Source organism: Garra rufa, chromosome 23 (assembly GCF_049309525.1).
Source record: "Garra rufa chromosome 23, GarRuf1.0, whole genome shotgun sequence".
NCBI classification, from domain to species: domain Eukaryota; kingdom Metazoa; phylum Chordata; class Actinopteri; order Cypriniformes; family Cyprinidae; genus Garra; species Garra rufa.
The window spans coordinates 16,112,481-16,137,829 of NC_133383.1; the positions used below are offsets into that span (position 1 = coordinate 16,112,481).

The 25,349-nt window shown below is 37.2% G+C and overlaps 1 protein-coding gene across 1 annotated transcript in view; it reads left to right on the plus strand.

Moving 5' to 3' along the window:
• The window catches only part of robo3 (roundabout, axon guidance receptor, homolog 3 (Drosophila)), a 227,771-nt gene extending 205,998 nt beyond the window's left edge, over positions 1-21,773 (plus strand). The window contains exons 21-27 of the mRNA XM_073829030.1: positions 12,101-12,245; positions 15,819-16,040; positions 17,015-17,199; positions 17,348-17,452; positions 17,544-17,717; positions 18,933-19,072; positions 20,989-21,773. Of these exons, the coding sequence (XP_073685131.1) occupies positions 12,101-12,245; positions 15,819-16,040; positions 17,015-17,199; positions 17,348-17,452; positions 17,544-17,717; positions 18,933-19,072; positions 20,989-21,000 (983 nt within the window). The 3' untranslated portion in view covers positions 21,001-21,773. The remainder of the gene's footprint in view (positions 1-12,100; positions 12,246-15,818; positions 16,041-17,014; positions 17,200-17,347; positions 17,453-17,543; positions 17,718-18,932; positions 19,073-20,988) is intronic.
• The last annotated feature ends 3,576 nt before the right edge of the window (positions 21,774-25,349 follow it).

Consider the following 25,349-nt stretch of genomic DNA (forward strand, 5'->3'; position numbering starts at 1 on the left):
CCTGACCTGGCAACCGAATGCTCATGAAGGCGGTGCGGCTGTCACCTCTTACATCATCGAGGCTTTCAGGTGAGTAAGCGTCTCTATTCTGGCCCCTTCCTGTTTGTTTTTCTTCCTACCCGAGATAATATTGTTTCTTGCCGGAGGCTACTACAGGGGTCAGTTCTTCATTTTTTATTAATTCACTGTCACTGTCTTTGCGTCGCTGGTCAGCCGTGACAGACGGGGTAATACCGCCGCATGGCTGCCCTGTCCCTGACCCCTTTCCCCCGCTCTACTGCTCCTCACAGTCATGCGAGGGCAGCTACATCCTGCGCTTACATCTCACATCCTGCCTCCTACAAGAATCACTCCCCCTCAGGCGGCAACCTACTGCCAGAGAGATCTAAATTAATAGCAAGTGTATTGGTGTTCTACAATTGAATTTCAGGCACAGACTTGGAGAACTCTGGCTTATTTAAAGGGGATGTAGTTTTATGAATTATTGAATTATTCTACATAGAATTATTCTATGCATAGCGCACAGTGTTGTTCCTTAGGGCAGGCTACGTTCTTGGGCAATTATGAGCTCATGGTTTGGTATGGAAGCCTGTTTCCACCATTGAATAAAAATAAAAAGAGGTCATTGCAAGTTTTTATCTCACAATTCTTACTCACAATTGTCAGAATTGCAAGTTTGTATAGTAAACTCGCAATAGCAAGTTATAAAGTCAATTGCCATTATTAAAATTGCAATTTAAAGAATTGCCAGATATAAACTCACAATTCTGACTTTTTTTACTCAGAATTGCGTGATATAAACTCACAATTTTGAGTTATAAAGTCAGAATAGCCGGATAAAAACTCGCAATTGTAGTAAATAAAGTCAGAATAGTGGGATATAAACTCGCAATTGTGGTAAATAAAGTCAAAATTGCAAGATAAAAAAATATGAATTGCTAGTTTATATAGTAAACTCGCAATTCTGACTTCATTTCTCAGAATTGGGAGATATAAACTCGCAGTTGCGAATTACAAAGTCAAAATTGCATGATATAAACTCATAATTGCAAGTTATAAAGTCAGAATATTGCGATTTAAACTGCAATTGCGAGGTATAAAGTCAGAATTGCCAGATATAAACTCGCAATTCTGACTTTTTTTCTCTAAATTGCGTAATAAAAACTCACAATTGCGAGTTATAAAGACAGAATAACAGGATATAAGAATTGCAAGTTTATATAGTAAAAGCGCAATTCTGACTCTGAATTGGATGATATAAACTCGCAATTGCGAGTTACAAAGTCAGAATTGCCAGATATAAACTCACAATTCTGACATTTTTTACTAATAATTGTGTGATATAAACTCAGAGTTGTGAGTTAAAGTCAGAGTAGCAGGATATAAACTCACAATTATAGTAAATATAGTCAGAATTGCCAGATATAAACTCACAATTCAGAGAAATTAAGTCATAATTGCAAGTTTATATAGTTTTTACTCAGGATTGCGTGTTATAAACTCTCAATTTGGAGTTATAAAGTCTTTTTTTCTCGCAATTCTGACTTTTTTTCTCAGAACAGTGAGATATAAACAAGATATGAACTCATAATTCTGAGAAAAACGTAAAATTGTGAGATATAAACACAATTCTGAATTGTGATTTTATTTCTCAGAATTTCAAGTTTATATCTCGCAATTCTGACTTTTTTATAGAATTGCAGTTTAAACCTCACAATTTGAAAAAAATTCAGAACTGCAAAATTATATCTCGCAATTCTGACTTCATTTCTTAGAATTGTGAGTTTATATCTTGCAATTCTGACATTACAACTCGCAATCAGAAAAAAGGTCAGAATTGCGAGATGTAAATTTGCAATTGCGAGAAAAAATAGTTCCTAATATAAAATGCCCCTAATAGGATACATATATAAAAAGTCATATTTTTTTTACTTTTATACAATGAAATAGAAAAATATATGCTGTCAACTTGACTAATATGATCAAAAAGCCAATTATTTAATTAGTAATTAGTATAATCTCACACAGTATATTTGTGTTTGTAATACATAAAAAGAGTACTTCATAAGGGAATCATCATATTTTGGTGTCCTGGGCATAAAAAAACAACCTTGCACTAGCTGTTTTGGTTTTTGTTCAGTCTGCGAGCGGTCCGTTCATAGAAAGTCAGCTTGAGAAATGTGCTCGCTCTGAAAGCAGAGGGTCTCAGTATGACATGCTAATGAATTCAAATGTAGTCCACACAGACACTTCTTTAAGCTATTGTAGGCTGACTGAAATGGGGCTACCTCTAATTACAGAAGCAAGGTCCTGCAGTCCTTAGAGGGAGGGCAGACAGCAAACCGGCTATTCAGCAATGGAGATGTAGAGTGCCACACACACGCACACATTTTCATTCTTTCTGTATTTCATACACACACTATGCCTCTGTCCTCTCCCTCGCCCCCCTGGGTAACAGTTAGCATGGCCTCACATCCTTAAAATTGATTCTTTATAGAGTGCTGTGGGGCTGAAAGGGGTGTTTGCTATAAAATTTCCTTCCCTGAGGTGCTGTGGAACAACGGAGCGTTGGGAAAGGGAGGTAAAGAACAAGCGAGGGATGGAAATTCTGCATGAGGAGGGTTTAGGCTTTTGGGTTTAGGATTTTGACACTGATACAAGGGGAAAAAAAGGTTTATGTTGTGGCCCACTTTTTGAATTTATGCAGGTATATGCAGGTGTTTATGTGTGTACAAGAACCCAATCACGGTCCTGCTGGAGAAAAGGGAATTGTCTATGCCTCTGCCTCCATCCCAGCTGATAGCAAAGTGACCTTGGATTTATCGTTCCTATCGGAGGGCCGCTGAAGGAATATTTACGAGGTTCCCAGCATTTATGGCTTGGCCTAATTGTGCAGGTCGGGCTTTTATTGGCTTTGTGTCTGCGGCAGGAGTTGCCACCGGGGAAAAATAAACCTTGAACGCGCCGCACGTGACCGCCGGTCTAAACAAGGATGATGGTTAACCACAGACAAGTGAAGAGGAATATCCCAAGGCCTTCTGGCACAGACAGATGTCTGTGCTTACTGTTCATTGTTTATTAGAGGGGGATGCATGTTGTTATGAATTTTGCCCACCTGTACGCAACATCTAAGTAGCTCTCTTGGTTCTCATTAAGTCAAGTTCATATTCCTGTATGTTTAGGCGTGATCTGGATGTTAATAAAAAGCTGTGTGTTCTTAAATTGAAGATGAAATGGATGGAAACCCGTTTCCGCCACTGAATAAAAAATTTAAAAAGATTATTGCGACGTTTATCTCACAATTCTGACCTTTTTTTTCTCAGAATTGCACAATGCAAACTTTCAGTTGCGAGTCATAAAGTCAAAGCTGTGTGATATAAACTCACAATTAAGAAAAATAAAGTCAGAATTTATAAATACTCGCAATTCTGAATTTTTTTGCAATTCTGACTTTTTCAGAACTATGAGATATAAACTCGCAATTGCGAGTTATAAAGTCCAATTTTGAGGGGAAAAAACTATGTTCTCAGAACTCACAATTTTGACTTTTTTTTTCAGAATTGCGTGATATAAAATCACAATTGTAAGTTATAAAGTCAGAAATGCAAGATAGAAACTCACAATTCAGACTTTCTTTCTCAGTATTGCATGATATAAACTCCCAATTTCGAGTTATAAAGTCAGAATTGTGAGAATTGTGACATGTTCTCAGAACTCCCAGTTCAGGTTTTTTCTCAGTTTTAAAGTCAGAAATGCAAGATATAAACTCAAAATTCTGACTTTTTTTTCTTAAACTTAGTCAAAATTGCGAAAAATAATCACAAATATAGAGATATAAAGTCAGAATAGATAAAAACTTGCAATTCTGACTTTTTTTCGCAGAATTACATGATATAAACTTCCAATTGCTAATTATAAAGTCAGAATTGCGAAAAATAAACACAATTGAGAGAAATAAAGTCAGAATTGATAACTCGTAATTCTGACTTTTTTTCTCACAATTCTGACATTTTTCTCAAAAAAATAGAAAAGAGTTCTAAAGTCAGAATTGCGAAATATAAACTTGCAATTGCGATTTATAAAGTCCAATTTTGAAAAAAAAAACTGATATGTTCTCAGGACTCACAATTCAGATTAATTTTTTTATATCTCACAATTCTGGCTTATAACACGTAATTGCAAGAAAAAAGTCAGAATTGTGAGATAAAAAGTCGCTATTGCCTTTTTTATTTTTTATTCAGTGGCAGAAACAGGCTTCCATACAGAATCAGCCAATGTTTTCGGTTTATGTTTAATAAACTCTCAGTTCAGTATCCAAGGTGTTATTTATTTATTACATGCACTGCATTATGACAAGCCTTGTCTGTGCCATAAATAAATCTATCACCGCAGAGATCTCTTTCTAGTCACGCCACGCACTGTCAAGCCAAAGGGTACGAGAACAGCATCACAGAAGAGCCGGGTCATTAAACAGACACATGTAATGACAATCAAAAGAGTGCAGATAAACATCTACGACATTGACTTTGCTGTTAAACCCTCCTCGCTCTAATGCTGTGCAACAGCTTCGGGACAAATGTAGGACAAAACATGGGTGTATTGATGTTTTATTCAGATTAAGCTGTATGAATGTGCAGAGTTTGATATTGTAGAGCATAAATAAACACGTATGTTTATGTAAATGTGATGAATAATTTAATTTAGTGATCTTTCTATCTGTTTTTTTAGCCAATCAGCAGGCAGCACGTGGCAGACGGTTGCGGATTTTGTGAAGCTGGAGAAGCACACGGTAACAGGACTGTCTCCGAATACTGTTTACCTGTTCATCGTGCGGGCGGTCAATGCATACGGTCTGAGCGACCCCAGCCCCATCTCAGAGCCCGTACGCACACAAGGTCAGTACACTGGAGACCAATGAATTTTATGACCTTTTTTAATAGAGATCTTTAAAAATGGATGAACGTGTAATACACATTATATGTTGTGTAACTTTTATTAACGTAGATGAACTAATTACAGGTAAAAAGCAAAATAAATAGTGCCTGTTTTTACAGATTATAAATCAGTTTCATTTAGTGGAGATTGGACCTAATCATCAAAACATATTTTACATCAAAAGCAGAAGAACAATGTTGTAAAAAATAAAGTTTTAATGGTTTTTAAAGACTATTCTTATGCTCATCAATACTGCATTTATTTGATCAAAAATACAGAAAAAAATGTAATATTGTGATATATTTTTTCAATTTAAAATAACAGTTTTCTATGTGAATATATTTTAAAATGTAATTTATTCAAGCTAAAAAATAAAAGCTATTAAAGCTAAATTTTCAGCATCATTACTCCGGTCTTCAGAGTCACATGATCCTTCAGAAATCATTTTAATATGCTGATTTATTATCAATGTTGAAAACAGTTGTGCTGCTTAATATTATTTTGGAACCTGTGATACTTTTTTCAGGATTCTTTTATCAATAAAAAGTTTAAAAGAACAGCATTTATTTAAAATAGAACGGTTTTCTAACAATATACACTACTGTTCAAAAGTTTGGGGTCAGTAAATTTTTATTCTTTCTTTTTTTGAAAGAAACTAATACTTCTATTCACCAAGGATGTGTTAAATTAGTGATAGCATAGATTTACATTGTTAGAAAAGATTTAGATTTTGAATAAATGCTGTTCTTTTTAACTGGTTGTTCATCAAAGAATACTGAAAAAAAGAATCACAGGTTCCCAAAAATATTCAAATTTTATTATAGTGATTTCTGAAGGATCATGTGACACTTAAGACTGGAGTAACAGCTGATGAAAATTCAGCTTTGCATCGCAGTAATAAATTCTATTGTAAAGTATATTAAAATAAAAAAAACATTATTTTATATTGAAATTACATTTTGTAATTTTACTGTTTTTTTTTTTCAGTATTTTTGATCAAATAAATGTAGCCTTGGTGAGCATATAATACTTTTTTTTTTTAAACATTACAAATCTTACTGATCCTAAACTTTTCAGTGACAGTGTATATTTTTCTATTATATATTTTAATTTTATTTATATAAAAAAGTACATATTAAATACATTTTTTCCACATATAATAATTTTAGTAATGTCACAAAAAAAATACTTTATTATTGTTAATCAATGAAAATGCATGTTATTTGTCTTGTTTTATTGCTTTTGGAATGAATTATGACCAATTTTTTGTTAAGGTTTTTTTTTTGACACTTTCTATAATGTTTTCTAAATTCCTACATTTGCATAATTTAAAGATGACATCTTCATGAAATGTCTGGTTAAAATTTCATGGCCTTGTAAAACAATGCCCTTTTTACCGTAATGTGTCTTTAAATTCTAATGAGCTCTGCTCACCCTTCCCTTATGCAAATACAGGACAGTCATTCAATGGTCATGGGCGGGGCTTGAGCAATATGACATCATATTGCTCAGAAAATCAAAATGGCTTGATAATTGAGACTGTTTCTGTTTTTTGGGGATTAAAAAAAACAGAAGTGAATGTGTTTTAATCATTGTAGGGTGGTTAGATGTTAATATTGAATTTTGTCTTTTGCAGATGTAAGTCCTACAGGTCAAGGTGTGGACCATCGACAGGTGCAGAGGGAGCTGGGAGAGATGGCTGTGCAGCTTCACGAACCACTACTGTTGACGGCATCCAGCGTGAAGATCAGCTGGAACGTGAGTGCCGCTAATATCTGCCCTCTGAATCAACCCCTCACCGGTCTTAAGATTCTCCTGCCGGCTCACCTTATCTCATTTCTCTGTTTCGCCGTCTCCCTCTTTCCATCTGTCAGGTCGATCGTCAGTCTCAGTACATCCAGGGTTATCGTTTGCTTTATCGTCCTGTTGGGGGCTCCTGGTCCCAGCAGGAAGTGAAAGCTGCAACAGAGCGTAGCGCTGTCATCGCTAACCTGCTCAAAGGCACGGAGTACGAGATTAAAATACGACCCTACTTTAACGAGTTCCAGGGCATGGACAGCCGCCCGCTGACGTTTCGCACGCCAGAGGAGGGTGAGATATCTGCAGCTCTTTCAGTTTCCATTTGATGCCCTTCAATTTAATTTCGTTCTAATCAATTCAATTCAGGGTCATTCAGCCCCAGCCCGACTCAATTCTATTTTGTTGTACATAATATGAAGATGAATCACTTCATTCAGGCAAATAAAATTATGGAGAGAGCTAATGTGGATTTACTATTAAGGACACTCACTTTTCGAAATGTAATTTTAATTGAATTCTCCTTCAGTTCCCAGCGCCCCCCCTCGTGCTGTAACCGTGGCAACAGTCAAGCTCAGCAACAGCTCAAGCATCAGTGTATCATGGCAGCCTCCTCCCACTGAGATGCAAAATGGAGTCATCCAAGAGTATAAGGTATATTTTAGATCACAAAACAACTACAAAACAATGAAAATTCATGTCCCAGTCACATTTTCTTGGTTAAATAAACATTACTTACACTATCAGAAAAAGAAGAAAAAAAACTTTTTCATATTTTTACATCAACAATGTAATCGATATTCTATTTATTAAAGCCAAGTATGAATCATCAAGTGTTTTTAAGTATTTTACGTTTATTAAAATAATAACTCAAGGCAGTAGCAATTTAAACAATATATTTTATTTGTGAACTTGCGTTACCGCTATTCTGTGTTTATAACTTGCAGCTGTGAGTTTGTATTATGCAATTCTGAGTTTATAACTCATAATTGTGAGTTAATATCAAATAATTCTGAGAAAAAAGTCAGAATTGCAAGTTTTTATCTCACAACTCTGACTTTTTCTCAGAATTGTGTAATATAAACTCACATTTGCAAGTTATAAATTCTTTTTTCCTTACATTTCTGACTCTGAATTTCTTGCAATTACAAGTTACATTTACATTTACATTTACATTTAGCGACTTACAATTGGGGAATACAACAAGTGATTCATCCTAAGGAGGCAGATCGACATAGGAAGTGCTCAAAAATACCATATATCAGGCGTTGTTAGATGAGTACGGGCTAGAAAGGGAAGATCAGGAAAGAGAGGAGAACAAAAGTTTTTTTATTTTTTTTTATTGAGTCAAATAGTGTCGAAAAAGATGGGTTTTCAGCAGTCGCTTGAAGACAGTTATGGAGTCTGCATTCCGGATGGGGGTGGGAAGATCATTCCACCAGGCAGGGACGTTGAAGGAGAATGTTTTGGAAAGTTATAGAACTTTTTTCTCAGAATTATGTGATAAACTCATAATTACAAATTATAAACTCAGAATAGTGGGATGTAAACTCACAACTCAATATCCCACTATTCAGAGTTTCTAACTCACCTTTGTGAGTTTATATCACACAATTTTAAGAAAAAGTCTGAATTGTGAGTTTATATCCCGCTATTCTGAGATTATAACTCAGTTGTGAGTTATATCTCGCAATTCTGAGAAAAAAAGTCTAAATTTTGAGTTTATATCCTGCAATTTTTTTAGTTTATAACTCGCAGTTGTCAGGTTGTATCACGCAATTCTGAGTTTATATCAAATAATTCTGAGAAAAAAGTCTGAATTGCTAATCTTTTGATTTCACACTATTCTAAGTTTATAACTCGAAATTGCAGTTAATATCACACAATTCAGAGAAAAAGTCTGAATTGCGAATTAATATTTTATTCAGCTATTCTTTTTAATAGTCTTGAACTATTTTTAACTGATTCAAAGTTAGATATTGGTCACAGACGCTGAGATTTACTTTAAATTTCACCAAGCTAATTACTCACAAAAAAACTCACACATCATGTTTTCAGGCCATTTTAAGTCTTATTTTGAAGTAACAAAGTGGTTTTGTCTAAGTGTGTGAGTTGTGTATGTACCTTTTAAATTACTCTTCACATTAACGCCATTATATTGTTAATTCAGACTTCAGTTGAACCAAACACAGCTGATCAAAACCAGTCATATCCAATCATATCGCAAAGGAGGCATTGCCTCCTCTCACATTTCTTTCCGCACTCATTCTCCGTTACCCCCCACCAAACTCGCCGCATGCTTTAGGACATCTGTTAAAACTCAATGGGCTCAGGAGAGGCGAGAAAGACGCAGATGCAGATATAAATCCTAAAGATCAAGGACCAGATTAGGATACTGCAGTATTTTTAAGTTCTAAATCTAATTCTTATCTTCTTTTTTTTTTAGGTTTGGTGTCTGGGTAATGACTCTCAGACGCGCTACCACATTAATCAGACAGTGGATGGAAATGTGCTGACGACTTTATTAAAGGGTCTTCTACCTGGTGTGCTGTACCAGGTGGAGGTGGCGGCAGTGACCAGTGCAGGTGTGGGCGCACACAGCCAGCCCGTATCTGTGCTTCTCAGTGAGTACTCGCTGAAAAACCAGCAGTGATTATTAAACTGAAAGAATTAAAGAGTGGAGTGATGAGCTTGTGGAGTTGAAGTACAAAAAATTGTGTAAATTCTCTTTGATTGCTTTTTAAAGTCCCGCTATGAGACTAAATTGCTTAATTCTTTCCAATAAGCTGAGTCCTATTAAGACATTCTGTCTGAGTAACACTTTGATCTGTCTTTACTCTCTTTTTCGTACTCTCTCTCCTTTTCAGAATTGCCCGCAGAGCAGCCTACAGTCACAGGTGGAGGCAGCGAATCTGACGAGAATGTAAGTCTGGCTGAGCAGATCACAGACATAGTGAAGCAGCCTGCCTTCATCGCAGGCATTGGCGGGGCATGCTGGGTAATCCTTATGGGATTCAGCGTGTGGATCTACTGCAGACGGAAGAAGAGAAAAGAGCTCAGCCATTACACAGCATCATTTGCATACACACCTGCGGGTAAGCATGCACATGTCACACCAAATGACATTTGACATTAAATAATGATTCAGCGGTGTTATTTGACATATTTTGAATTAGCTTTTATTTTTATATTTTGAGTTTACATTTAGCCTTGTAATTTCTATCTGAGGATCAGTTGCATTATTTATGTTTTTTTTTTCTCTCTCTACAGTCGGTTTCCCACATGGAGAAAGTTCTGGACTTAACGGAAGGTAAATGGCACTTTTAGCTTCTCAAGCATCAATTCAGAGTGCAAATGACTTTTGCTCATTCTACAGTTATTGATATTTTTGGATGTGTCTTGATATGTAGGCCTGGTATGCTGGGTGCTAACATGGGAAATTACCCATGGCTGGCTGATTCTTGGCCAACTACCAATCTCGTGCACAACGGAAAAGACTCTGTGAACTGCTGTACGTCTAAACATGACACCCCGGAGAGATACTATAATGGTAAGACTCGCTTTTGTAGAACAACACCACCGGCTGTACTGTTAAATTAATTTAACACTACGTTTCCACAGCACCGAGTCTCATTAATTAAACTCAAACTTAATTTACCATCGCTTCCTCAGAGGCGGGAATCTCTAATTACCTCAACCAAAATGAGAAGTACAGCACAGACTCCAACGAAGGCCCCATCTACAGCACCATTGATCCCACTAGCGAGGACCTGCGCAGTTTCTCCGCTCAGTACTCTCAACATACCACTCCCTACGCCAGTACTCCCATCATGCCGTTCACCAACCAGGCACCGTGCAGCCCTGAACAAGATGGCAGCCACTGGATGACTCAGCCTGGAACCTCCAATTCTCAATATGCCCAGCCAGACCGCTCCAAGACTGATAACGGTATCTTTCCAGTCTTATCTGTTCCCTTCAGTGCTAAAATGAATGCTGTGCTTGGCTGAATAACAGTGTTACTTTAGTATTTTTATATAGTATAATAGCACTTATTAATGTTTTGAATTAGCTTTTGATTTTTACATTACATATTTTTACATACAATTTTAATTTTAATTTTATGTATGGAAGCCTGTTTCTGTTTGAATAGAAAAAAATGTAATTGTGACTTTTTGTCTTGCAGAATTGTGTGATACAATATCGAGTTATAATGTCAGTATTTATAAACACACAATTCAGACTTTTTTTTCTCAGAATTGCGAGTGTATATCTTATAGTTTATAACACGTAATTGCGAGTTAAGATAGAATTGTGAGATATAAAATTTGTCTTTTTTCCCTTTAGAATTGGAGTTTTGAGTTTATATCTCGCAATTCTGACTTGTTTCTCACAATTGCAAGTTTATATTCCGCTATTCTGAGTTTATAACTCGCAACTGTGAGTGCATATCACACAATTTTGAGTTTGTAACTCAATAATTGCAAATTTATACCCCGCTATTCTGAGTTTATAACTTGCAATTGTGAGTTTATATCACACAATTCTGAGAAAAAGTCTGAATTGTGAGTTTATATCCCGCTATTCTGAGTTTATAACTCACAGTTGTGAGTGCGTTTCATGCAATTTTGAGTTCATAACTTAATAAATAATTGCAAGTTTATATCCCGCTATTCTGAGTTTATAATCACATTATTCTGAGAAATACAGTCTGAATTATGAGTTTATATCTTGCAATTCTGACTTTATTTCTTGCAATTGTGAGTTTATATCCTGCTACTGAGTTTATAACTCACAAATGTGAGTTTATATAACACAATTCTGAGAAACAGTCTGAATTGCGAGTTTATATCCTGCAATTCTGAGTTTATAACTCGCAGTTGTGAGTTTGTATCATGCAATTCTGAGTTTATGACTGTTTTATCACATAATTCTGAAAAAAAGTCTGAATTGTGAGTGTATATCCCGCTATTTTTAGTTTATAACTAACAGTTGTGAGTTTGTATTGCGCAATTTTGAGTTTATAACTCGTGATTGTGACTTTCAGACTTGTTTATGTCGAAATTGTGAGATGTAAACTCACAACTTGTGAGATAAAAAGTCACAATTACTTTTTTTATTCAGTGGCGGAAACGGGCTTTGTCATTTTTATTAGTTTTTTTATATATTTTAAATTTATTTAGCTTTAATTTTTTAATAATTTGATTTCAGTTTTAGTTTTACTAATTTTAAATGCTTTTTATTTAAATGCATTTTATTTACATTTATTAAACTAAACTTATTAATACCAAGTTTATTCAATTAAATTAACATTAACAACGTTAAATAAAGGTGTTTTGTTATTAACAAAAAAACGTTTGCTTCACTACAGTAAAACAACCTAAGCAGAAGTTGATGGGGAAGCCAGTAAAAACACCATCTCTCAACTGGATGGATGCGTTGCCGCCTCCACCTCTCTCTGGAGACCTGGATGAGTGTGAAGAGGAAGACGATAATGAACTAATACAGGACATGGGGTAAAGTTCACTACAAAGCTATAGATTCATTTCAGTTTTTTCTAGCATTATTTCAACTAAAAGCCACAATTTTGATACTAATAGTGATTTGACATGTTATTTAAACAACCTTGAGAAAAACTTTCAGTCTTTATTCAATTATATAGAAGCAGAACTAGTAGAGCCAGAGAGTGTTCCAATCAGGACTTTGGCAGACAAAACAAATCTCAAGACTCCCCCCAAGTTCTCACACACCATTTCAGCAATTCATTTTAGTGTTTAACTTCATTTCCATGTCTACATGACGACATCTGTTACCAATTTGCAGCATGTTGGCTAGCTGGGAACATGGCCTTACTTAGCCTCTTGGACAAAGTTTTCCTGATTGTTCCCGGAACACTCTCAAAATTCGCAGTGCCAGAGCAATCTGATTGCTGTTGACAAGGCTGTATATGAAGGCTAACAAAGTTAGCGATATGCTACTCTTGAATCTGGCCTGTTTCCTCATGACGGCCTGACTGAATTACATTTTCTTTTCCTGGCCTGTATCACATTAGTTCCTTGTTAGAGAAGCGCGCGGTCAGCAGTAGCCGCAGAATGCCCCAGCCGCGGGCGCTGACGGGTAGAGACGCTCTTATTGCTTTCCGCCGCCACTTCAGCCCAGTAGCTGCCCATGAGGGGCACTAACAGGGGCGAGTCACATTAGCCGCAGCGGTTAACCAGCCCTGACTCGCGAATCTGATAACCTTGACATACCCTCCCGCAGTAACCGCATTAGCCAGTGACAGGTACAACCCTTCTCAAGTTCCTTCCTCCAAGCATTAGACGTCGACTGGATTTTCATGACTAGTGCTCAAGTGTGATGAACTAATGGATTGTAAGGTTAACCTTTGTGGCAGCCCGAAGGCAAGAACATCGGCTCTGTTACTTAATTATGACTATAATTTTAATAACTCACCCTTCAGCCCAGCGAGGCTTAAGAATTCAACAAAAAGCCGTGTGTAGGTGTCATTCAGCTCAGCGGTTTGCCCTCAAAGTGCCCAAGGCATAACATTGAGTCAGTGTCACTCAAAATGCCACTGCATTTAACTTACTTTCCATCGCTCTTGCATGGATTGGTCCCTCGAGAGCTGAAAGATCACGCATATTGTTATCTGGAAGCCAGGCTGTCTCATTTGACACAACAGCAGCAGGAATCGATATGCCACCGGTTGCATTGACCCGGTGATTACTGCAGCAGGCAGTCATAATGAGTGTGCCGTGATTGATTTAGCACAGAGGTACTGGAGTTACTTAACCTTCTGCTAAAAATGAGGGAATTTAGTTAGAGAGCAGAAACAAAGTCACTTATTCTCCCACTCTAAGTGAGAAGGGCAAGTGAGTGGTAAGAAAAGTTGATATAATATTCATAATAACAGCAGGGTTTGTACAAGGTGCTTAAAGTTCTTGAAGTGCTTGAATTTGAACCAAATCAATTGAGTCATTAAGCTAGAACTGCTTCGATTGATTCACACTCATAACTTTGATAATTTATTTCAAGCATTACACTAGCAAAAGCCAGATCAAATTAAAAGACCCATTCATTTTCGAATTTCGACATCACTTGTAATTATTTTAAAAAGCACGTAGTGATGGGTGAAACTGAGCTTTTTGAAACTCTGAATGAATTAAACCAATGTGTCACAAAATGATTCACTGTTTTGAAGCTCCACTCAGAGCATGTATCGCAAATCATTTGGTTTAGATTGGAACAGGTCTGTGAATCATTTCATGAATTGAATGATTCTAATCAAATGATTTGCGATCCATGATTTGAAATCCCAGTCTAAATCAAATGATTTAGTTCAGATCTAAGTCAAATGATTCGCAATCTGCACTGATGGTTCACAAATCATTACTCAGATCAGGACTTCGGAGCATAGATCATGAATCATTTCATTTAGAACTTTGGAGCAGGTTCGCAATTCTTTTGCTTTAGATTGGAACTTTGGAGTGCGGGTTGCAAATCATTTGATTCAGTTCGGGACTTCTAAGTGTGTATGGCGAATCATTTGATTCAGTTCGGGACTTCTAAGTGTGTATGGCGAATCATTTGATTCAGTTCGGGACTTCTAAGTGTGTATGGCGAATCATTTGATTCAGTTCGGGACTTCTAAGTGTGTATGGCGAATCATTTGATTCAGTTCGGGACTTCTAAGTGTGTATGGCGAATCATTTGATTCAGTTCGGGACTTCTAAGTGTGTATGGCGAATCATTTGATTCAGTTCGGGACTTCTAAGTGTGTATGGCGAATCATTTGATTCAGTTCGGGACTTCTAAGTGTGTATGGTGCATCATTTGATTCAGTTCAGGACTTCGGCGCACGTATGGTGAATCATTTGATTCAGTTTAGGACTTCTGAGCACGTATGGTGAATTATTTAATTCAGTTCAGGACTTCGGAGCATGTATGGCGAATCATTTGATTCAGTTCAGGACTTCTAAGCACATATGGTGAATCATTTGATTCAGTTCAGGACTTTTAAGCATGTATGGTGAATCATTTGATTCAGTTCGGGACTTCTGAGTGTGTATGGCGAATCATTTGATTCAGTTCAGGACTTCTAAGCACATATGGTGAATCATTTGATTCAGTTCAGGACTTCTAAGCACATATGGTGAATCATTTGATTCAGTTCAGGACTTCTAAGCACATATGGTGAATCATTTGATTCAGTTCAGGACTTCTAAGCACATATGGTGAATCATTTGATTCAGTTCAGGACTTCCGAGCATGTGTGGTGAATCATTTGATTCAGCTCGGGACTTCTGAGTGTGTATGGCGAATCTTTTGATTCAGCTCGGGACTTCTGAGTGTGTATGGCGAATCTTTTGATTCAGTTCAGGACTTCTAAGCACATATGGTGAATCATTTGATTCAGTTCAGTACTTCTAAGCACATATGGCGAATCATTTGATTCAGTTCAGGACTTCTAAGCACATATGGTGAATCATTTGATTCAGTTCAGTACTTCTAAGCACATATGGCGAATCATTTGATTCAGTTCAGGACTTCTAAGCACATATGGTGAATCATTTGATTCAGTTCAGTACTTCTAAGCACATATGGCGAATCATTTGATTCAGTTCAGGACTTCTAAGCACATATGGTGAATCATTTGATTCAGTTCAGGACTTCTAAGCACATATGATGAATCATTTGATTCAGTTCAGGACTTCAGAGCACATATGATGAATCATTTGATTCAGTTCAGGACTTCTGATTACTGCAGTAATAGTGTAATATGTTAGTAGTAATACTTTGCATCTGCTTCACTTTATTTTTGCAGTTTTGTTTTATTAGTATATTTCTTTTTATATCTTTTTTTAGAATTTGAAAAAGAAGACATTGTTTCATAAGTGAGATCTCTGATTGAAGTCCTTGAAAATCTAAAAAGTAGTACTTGAAAAGTTCTTGAAAGTCCTGGAATTTCATTTTACACTATCTGCACGAACCCTGTAACAGATATGTTTCAAAGTTAGCTTTTAGTCATCTTAGGCTTGCTCTTTATTTATGAACCTCTTACTAATATTGAAACGTTTCTATTCACTTAGGTCTGATGAGGAAGAGTGGTGTCCTCCTCTCCCGGATAGGACTTACCTCATGGACGGCGTGATGGAGGACAGTCCCGCTCCTCCTCCAAGAGGAGAGGCTTCTTCCCCCACCACATCCTACAGCCACCAGTCCACCGCAACCTTAACCCCGTCTCCCAGAGACGATGGCTACTGCCACGATATACCACGCTTACATCAGCTCGAACAGCCACAGATAGCACGGTGAGACACGGAAACCTTCAAATTATATTTCACTATTTTTTTGTGCATTTATGTTTTTTTGTCAGATCGGCATTTCAGTTTATTTCACCTTTATTTTAGCACAAATAGGTTTTTTGACAGTTTGAGTTGTGCATTTGTCAAAAAAGATTTGCTTGTTCTAAACTTTATGGTGTATTTCAAAACATAAATGTGATAAGATGCAGCATAAATGACATTTTCTTTATTTCTGAGGTGAGGTTCACTTTAAAATGCTTAATATAAGCCATTCTTCATTTTTGAGGAAACCACTCTCCTGCATTTTATTTCTCTGCATTAATAGAAAAGATTATTTGTTTTCACTCTCTTAGGAGAAGTTTTACGGTGTTATTGTTTGTTCCTGCAGAAAAAAAAACAAGTTTTATGAATAATTTATTCCTCTGCAGGTCCGTATTTGTAGATTATCACGGCACAGAGCAAATATTGAGACTCTCATTAAGCTTCCTGCTAGACTGCAGCTGCGCCAAGTTTAGAAAGATCATTTACTTTTACAAAGTGCTGATCTTGGCCTAGTGTGTTTTCAGTTTAATATGAGTTCATATAATAGTGTTTGTGTGCCTTGTTGGCTGCAGATCTGGGTGAAAACAATGGCAAAAAAATAACATTTTAGTTAGATACACTACCAGTCAATGGTTTTTGAACGGTATGATTTTTAATGTTTTTAAAGAAGTCTCTTCTGCTCACCAAGCCTATGATTTACAACAATAAATTACATTTTAAAACACAGTCAAATAGAAAGCAGTTATTTTAAATAATTAAAACTTTAGCTGTATTGTATATTGAATTAAATAAATGCAGGCTTGGTGAGCAGAGGAGAAAAACATTAAAAATCTTACTGTTCAAAAACTTTTGACTGGTAGTGTATAATGTCATTTTCTGATCAAATTTCATAATGTCAAACTTTGCTCTAATTGACCGAACATATCTGTTGTCAACAGTCGGTTGGCGTGTGGACCAGTGCCTGTTCCGCGAGCGCCAAGCCCCCCTCTAACCCAGTCCAACCCAAACCTGTCGGCCAATCAGGAGTGCCCTGACAACTCTGTGCCACACCGTTTAGCACACAAACGGGACCTGAGCCAAGGAGCTGCTCAAAGTGTAGAAAATGTCAGCAACACCACACCAGGTGAGTATTCGTTCTCTTTATAACCAAGCCACAGAAGTTTTGGTACTTCAGACGAAGTAAAATGCCATTTTCATGCTCCCAGCTTTCAACTTTTAGAATAGCTACAATTGTTTTAGTCACTTCATTGTGGTCTCATCCCCCCTCGTAGGTCGAGCGAGGCCCTCTGCAGACCACACACCGCCTGGGCAGAAGTCCAAGGTGAAGAAGAAAACCTCCAAGAGCGGTCAATACCGAAGAGATATACTGCAAGGCGGTGAGTTACTGACCAGGCCTTTTCCAGAATCAAGTTAGTTAATCATTTATCCTGCTCCTGCATACTTAACATGCTGGTCACATCTTTGCAGATCTGCCCCCTCCACCAGAGCCGCCTCCTGAAGATGAGGTCGACTGCGTTCAAGAAGGGGGATTCGAATGTGGGCAGACGTCCCTCGAGAGAGTGGGCAGCTCCCATTCCTCCATGGAGAGGAGAGAACAGAGCACACCCAATCGGAAAAACTCTTCTCATAGACGGATAGATGGTTAGAGAACATCTGACAATTTCATTTCAAGGCTGTGTGTCCACCAAAGTGCTTTTAACCAGCTGAAAACACCTTAAGAGTTTTTTCAGTTGAGACGCTTTAAGGAAGTGTAACTAGTATCTGAATTTGCAGTTATGATTATGAAAATGTTGACACAATAAGGGCCAGAGCACCAGTGGTGCGAGCACCCTATTGGAATTGCTCAGTTTCTTCTTCTTCTTCTCCAAAGTGAATCACATTTTTGAGGGCCTAAACATGCCCGAAAACTAATGAAACTTTGCACACACGCTAGAGGTTGTGAATATTTACATCTGATATGGGTTCAGAAGTGGGTGTGGCAAAATGGCTTGATCGTGCCACCTATAAAATTTCAACAAAGTGTCCTTCAAGCCATGTTTCACATACATGTACGAAATTTGGTGGACACATGTAACACACCAATACCTACAAAAAAGTCGCTTGGTATGAAGTCCAAAACCTAACAGGAAGTCTGGTATTTTGAATTTTCTCTGCAAGTTTTGTGCTGTTCGTATTTAAACGAACTCTTTCTAGAGATTTAAACAGATCAACACCAAATTTGAAAAAATACGCTAGCCTTGGAAAAAAATGCTTTGGTGGACACGTGGCAGTTAAAAAAAAAAAAAAAAATCTCTTGAAAGCATAATTATTTCTTTATATTGTATATAAAAATGAATATATATATTATTTAATTTTTACAAAATATATAAATGTATACTGTATGTACAGTCAAACCAAAACTTATTCAGACACCTTTAACATTTCTCACATTATCACAGTTTATTCGCTATAGTTTAGAAAATGGTAATAAGTTAAACCGAGTCAAAACAAATTCATCCTGATAATGTCAAATAACTTTGATAGAAAGGTATGCAACAAAACATGGTCAGGCGAAAGTGTCAAATCAAATTTTTGGTCCCAAATTTGTATCAATTTTACTGGTAGTCCATTGTATAAAGAATTTTTGGGTATAATATGTCACAGTTTACTTTATTTTGCTATTCTCACTTACATAAATGAACTATAGTGTCCTACACCCACTAGTAATTATATCTGGTGAATAATTTTTGGTTTGACTGCATGTATTTCTAGGATTAAATGGACTGGCTTTTTATTTGAAAGTAAATGAAAGGTAACATTGTATCAATACACTTTTGAACCCTAACATTACGGTTTTGTTTTTGTGGCTCACAGCAGATGATGATTTAATTCCTTACAACAAGCCCAACTTCCTGCCTCGGGGTCAGATGTCCAGCAATTGCTCCACAACAGGAAGTTCATCATCACGAGGGTCAACAGGATCGCGAGGGCACGGAACGGGCAGGAAGAGAAATGATGTAAGACCAAGTAACTTTTCTCACACTGTGGAAAATCATTTTCTTAATCAGCATTTTGTCTTTTTATCATTTATAAAAATGTCTAATTATTCTTCAAAGGATAGTCCACCAAAAATGACAATTCTGTCAGATTTTTCACCCTCATGACGTTCCAAACCCATAAAACCTTCATTCATCTTCAGAACATCAATTTGTGATCTAACGGGTTTGGAACGACATGAGAGTGAGTAATTAATGACAGAATTTTCATTTTTGGGTAAACTATCCCTTTAAAACAATGTTTACTAGCTTGCACAACTTCACATAAATCTTGTTTTATAGATGTTTAGATATTTTTTCAGTAATTCAAGACAAAAAAATACTGATTAAGGCTGTTTTTTTAGTGTATCCTTTCAAGATCTAATCCTCGCCCTCCCAAATCCTAACCTTAATCTTAAATCTCAAACATTAGCCAAGCTTAGTCAAACACAGCCTCGCAAACGTGCAGTAGTTTATCTTTTCTTAACACTTATTCGTTGGTGAGACAGATTGACTAAGTGTGGATGAGTCTGAGTCCATCTGGCTGTTCAGCACATAGTGTAAGTGTTCTCCAGAGACACGGGACTTTTAGCCAGCAATCACACATTCCGCACCACTTGGAGAACTTATGACCGCAATACACAAAATATACTTTGAGTCATTTTTAAAAAAACACATTAATACCATGGTACTTTTTCACATTTCTCACCATTTACAACTAGTTTAGTCAAATCAGATTAGGAAGAACTAGTAGCATGGGCTGATTTTACAGTGTTTCCCTATAGACGTGAATAGTTGTGTGATGGGAACTAGGTTATGCACATCTAAGGTCACTCCATATGGGCTGAAGAGTCTCTTCAGATGTGTGACCCCCTCTCAGGTTACCCCCTCTGGAACATAAAGACAGGCCACATAAAAGAGGGCTATACGTTCCCCGGGGAGAGAGTTTCGGGTTACCCCGTCCTGTCACGGTGGTTAGCGTTATCTTTCCAGTTGGACAGAGAGCGTGAATAGGTGCTTGACGGGGTGAGGGGAGAAGGGGTCTGCCCGTGAGATCGCCTTTATTCTGGGTCCTCAGATCTTGTCACGTCACATGACGGACAATCCCTGCTGCATTAAGTCATCTATAGACATACCAAACCAAAAAAGGCTTACTTTTGTCCTGAGAGAGGCCACAATTATCTGCTGAATAGACCAGCTAAGCCAGTTGACCAGTTTAAATGACCAATTAAAACCATTGGTCACCAGTGTAACGTATGTTTTGGCTACTTTCATAAAGGTTTTTATGGTAGCCTGTTTCTGCCACTGAATAAAAATTTAAAAAATGTAACTTTTAATCTCAAATTCTGCCTTTTTTCTCACAATAGCAAGTTTACATCTGACAATTCTGACTTTTTTTTTCAGAATCGTGAGATATACACTCATAAATGCGAGTTATAAAGTCAGAATTATGAGATATAAACTCACAATTCTGACTTTATAACATGCAATTGCTAGTTAAGTCAGAATTGTAAGATATAAATTCGCAACTCTGAGAACATATCAGTCTTTTTTCCCCTTCAAAATTAGACTTTTTTTCTCGCAATTGTGAGTTTATATCACGCAATTGTGAGGAAAAAAGTCTGAATTGTGACTTTATATCTCGTAATTCTGATTTTATAACTCGCAATTGCGAGTTTATATCTTGAATTGTGAGATAATATCTCACAATTGTGAGAAAAAAGCCAGAATTGCGAGGAAAAAAGTCCATAGGTTTTATTGTCTGTGTATATGACCAGCATCGTCTGTATATATAACCATCTATATATCAGTATTTGCATTAAACATATTATTCTGTCAACTTAAAATAAAAGATTATCTTTTCTAATTCCAAATTGTCTCCTTTTCTTCTCTTCCAGGAGATGAGATAAGGGAAGGCTGTGAGATGCAGGAAGTTTGACTTGGACATCCCTCTGTTTTCGTTCGGAAGCTGAAGAGAAGAACCGAAGAGAAGTGGACGAGTGTACAGATTTTGGAGCGTGAATCTGGGACTTTTGATTATGTTATTAATTATTGTTATTATTGTTATTTATGACCTTCATGGGGGCATTTTTCATCACGCTGTCACTGTAAATAATCATCCGTTGAAGCTTTTTACATGGGGTCCAGATGCCAGGAAAGAAGAGTATATTGTATTTATACATGAAAGAAGAAATGAAATCATGTTCAAAGCTCCGATATTATAGATAAGTTAATGTCTGAATGTGCCAACCTCTTGTAGAAATGTATACAGCAGCATTTCAAAGCATAATAATATTGCACTCTCGTTGTGTTGGAGAACAACAACAAAAAAAAAGAAAATAGAAAGCACAATATGTGTTGTTTGACCAGCCAGCTAGACAGCCAGCCTCACGACCTAACCGAGCCGAGGACGCTTCTGTCTGTCCGTCTCGTCTCCGTCTGTGGATTCCCCGTCGTTGCGGTCACAAGAGAATGTGGTCTTTTTCCCCTCTTTCTTTTCAAAGCCAAGAGAGTTTGTCATTTGACGACTGTTGTGAACGATTGTACTTGTCTTTTTTTAAGGAGTGTTTTGGAGATTGTGAGGAAATGTATTTCATTCAAAAAACCAAAATTATGTTCCTTTGACTAACTTTTTGGTAGTCCTTGTTGTTTTGTATAAATAAAATACATTTGCTGAGCTATACGTGTTTGTCCTGGTATGAATCGGTGTTATTTTAGTAATTGAGATACTTGATTTTAAAATTTTAAATGTATCATTTTAGTTGTTATTTTGTGTAATTTTATATACAGTTGAGGTCAAAAGTTTACATACACCTTGCAGAATCTGCAAAATGTTGATTTTTTTTTTACCAAAATAGGAGGGATTATACAAAATGCATGTTATTTTTTATTTAGTACTGACCTGAGTACGATATTTCACACAAAAGATGTTTACATACATAATTTATAAAAATGACCTTGCTCAAATGTTTGCATACGCTTGATTCTTAATATTGTGTTATTACCTGAATGATCCACAGCTGTGTGTTTTTTTTTTTTTTTTTTTTTTGTTTAGTGATAGTTGTTCATGAGTCCCTTGTTTGTCCTGAACAGTTAAACTGCCTGCTATTCTTCAGAAAAAGCCTTCAGGTCCCACAAATTCTTAGATTTTTTAGCATTTCTGTATATTTTAACCCTTATCAACAACGACTGTATGATTTTGAGATCCATCTTTTCACACTGAGGACACCCGAGGGACTCATATGCAACTATTACAGAAGGTTCAAACACTCACTGATGCTTCAGAAGGAAACACGATGCATTAAGAGTGAAAAATTTTTGAGTTTGAAGATCAGGGTAAATTTAACTTCTTTTGTCTTCTGGGAAACATGTAAGCATCTTCTGTAGCTTCTGAAAGGCAGTACTAAATGAAAAATAAGAAAAAGATTTAGCCAAAGTGAGCCTAAATAATATCTTCATTCTGTTCAAAAGTGTACACACCCCTGGCTCTTAATGCATTGTTTTTCCTTCTGAAGCATCAGTGAGTGTTTGAACCTTGCAAATGAGGCCCTCAGTTGTCCTCAGTGTGAAAAGATGGATCTCAAAATAATACAGTCAGTTGACTACGTTTACATGGACACCAGTAATCTAATTAATGACCTTATTCTGAATAAGACAATAATATGATTAAGCTGTTTACATGAGTTGCTTTTAGAATATTCCTTTCATGTTCCCGTTTTACATGTTATAGTACATACATCGATTAATGACACACATCATTACGACGCTATCAGTTCATCTTCCTTATAGACTTTTGGATGTTTCGGTTTTAATTTTACGAAAGCTTGAAGTGGCTCTGGACATATGCAACAAATTTTTTAGAATGTGTGAGACAAATTTGTCGCATTTGTGCGAGTGCATGCTGTTCTGCTCCAAAGCGTCTGCTCCATACAGCGAGCGTTTAGAGCCAGTCAGTTTTTAGGGGGGAAAAAAAAAACACACGCAAGCAGTCACCGAAAGCCAGTTTAGTTTTACTTTTTTTGTTTTCATTTTGAAAACCCTGTTATCTTTGCCGTTTACCTCACATTACGCTTTGGAGTCTTTCTTTTATTCATTTTTTATTAATTAATTTGATTGCTCAGTGTTTGCATGCCCTGTAATAAATTGTTTAGTCGGCATATAACACAGCATGTGATGGAGTCCATGCCTCGTTTTATTAGTTTTTGTTAATAGATGCTATGTAAGCTAGTTTTATTTTATTGTTGTTATGCTGTTTAATTAAAAATAACAAATCCATCTTTTAAGAATTTGTTTTAATCTTAAAATTGATAGGTGTAGCCTATACATGTAAGCAAAACGTACTCGGTTACTAACGTAACCTCGGGGGACGTTCTAAAACGCTTAACGTGAAAAACGCTTAACGTGGCTTAACGTACGTAAAAAACGACCAGGAAACCCTAAATTTGTGTCAAACCTTACTTGGAACTAACACTAACTACTATCGAAAGAACGAGTCCTTATTCCATAGATAAAGTGAAGAATATCACGTTAAGCGTTTTCTCCCCCATAGAAGCCCATTATAAGGAAACAGCTTAACGTGGTTTAACTTCAGCAGCGACCAGGGAAGACCAAACTTCTGTCAAATTTTAGCTACTTATAATAAATACTTTCTGCTGTCAAAAGAACGAGCTCTTATTCAGCATATAAAGTAATCGCCCCCCAGGGAAGTCCATTAAAAAAACGCTTTAATGTGGCTTAATGAAGCTGAACGACCGGCAAAAAAAACAAATTTTGGTCAAACGTTACATATAATAAACACTGACACTGCAAGTATTTATTATGTATAACATCAGAAATTTGGTTTTAAGATACGTTAAACCACGTTAAGTTATTTCCTTATCTATAGGGGACGCTTAACGTGATTATATTCTCTTTTTATGCTGAATGAGATCTCATATTTTGACAGCAGCAAGTGTTTATTATATGTAACGTTTGACCAAAATTTGTTTTTTGCCGGTCGTTGTTCAGCTCCATTAAGCCACATTAAAGCGTTTTTTAAATGGACTTCTATGGGGGGCGATTACTTTATACAGTATGCTGAATAAGAGCTCGTTCTTTTGACAGCATAAAGTATTTATTATAAGTAAAATTTGACAGAAGTTTGGTCTTCCCTGGTCGCTGTTGAGGTAAGTTAAACCACGTTAAGCTGTTTCCTTATAATGGGCTTCTATGGGGGAGAAAACGCTTAACGTGATATTCTTCACTTTATCTATGGAATAAGGACTCGTTCTTTTGATAGTAGTTAGTGTTTGTTCCAAGTAAGGTTTGACACAAATTTGGGGTTTCCTGTTCGTTTTTTACGTACGTTAAGCCACGTTAAGCGTTTTTCACGTTAAGCGTTTTAGAACGTCCCAACCTCGGTTCTCTCAGAGAGGGAACGAGTACTGCGTAGCTTACGCTAGGGGGAAAATCCTTTCCGCGAGAGATATTGAAGCCAAAAAATTATCCTTAATTTTGTATTAATGTAAAACGCGTTGCCGCGGTGAGCAGACATAGGCGAGGCGTACTGCGTGCCTATTGGCTGCTCCGCAGCAACTGCAGCACCTATCGAGCGAGGCTTGGCGCGATGTCAGCTCCAATGAGAGCATTTCGCGCCTGATACGTCATCTCCCGCCGAAAGTGGCGTGATCCCAGCCTATAAATATCGCTCGCAGGTAGCTACACTCTGGTTTTTTCATCATAAAAGCGCCCAGAGCACACGCTTGCACGGCAAGGTACGCAGTACTCGTTCCCTCTCTGAGAGAACCGAGGTTACGTTAGTAACCGAGTACGTTCTCTTACGAGAGGTCTCTCCTACTGCGTAGCTTACGCTAGGGGAACGCCCTGTAAAACGCCGTGCATGCCAAGATCTGATACCATAGACCCTAGGGCCGTAGCCCGGGGTTCATACAGTTCTTAAACGTATAAGGGGATTAGTGCCCTAAACACACTGGCTCCTGGTGTATCCGGGCAGGTAAACGGCCTGGATAAACTTGGAACGTGGGTCTAGATATCTGCTAATATCTAGACCGACAGCAATTTGGCCTGTAGGGCAGGAACCTCCAGGTTGTAGAATCTTATAAATGTAGACGGAGAGGCCCAGCCTGCCGCCGTACAAAAATCTTGCAAGTCGATCCCACTCGACCAAGCCCACGACGAGGCCACGCCCCTCGTGGAATGTGCTCTGACACCCAGCGGGCATTGCATGCCCTTGGACTCGTACGCCAGTGCAATAGCATCC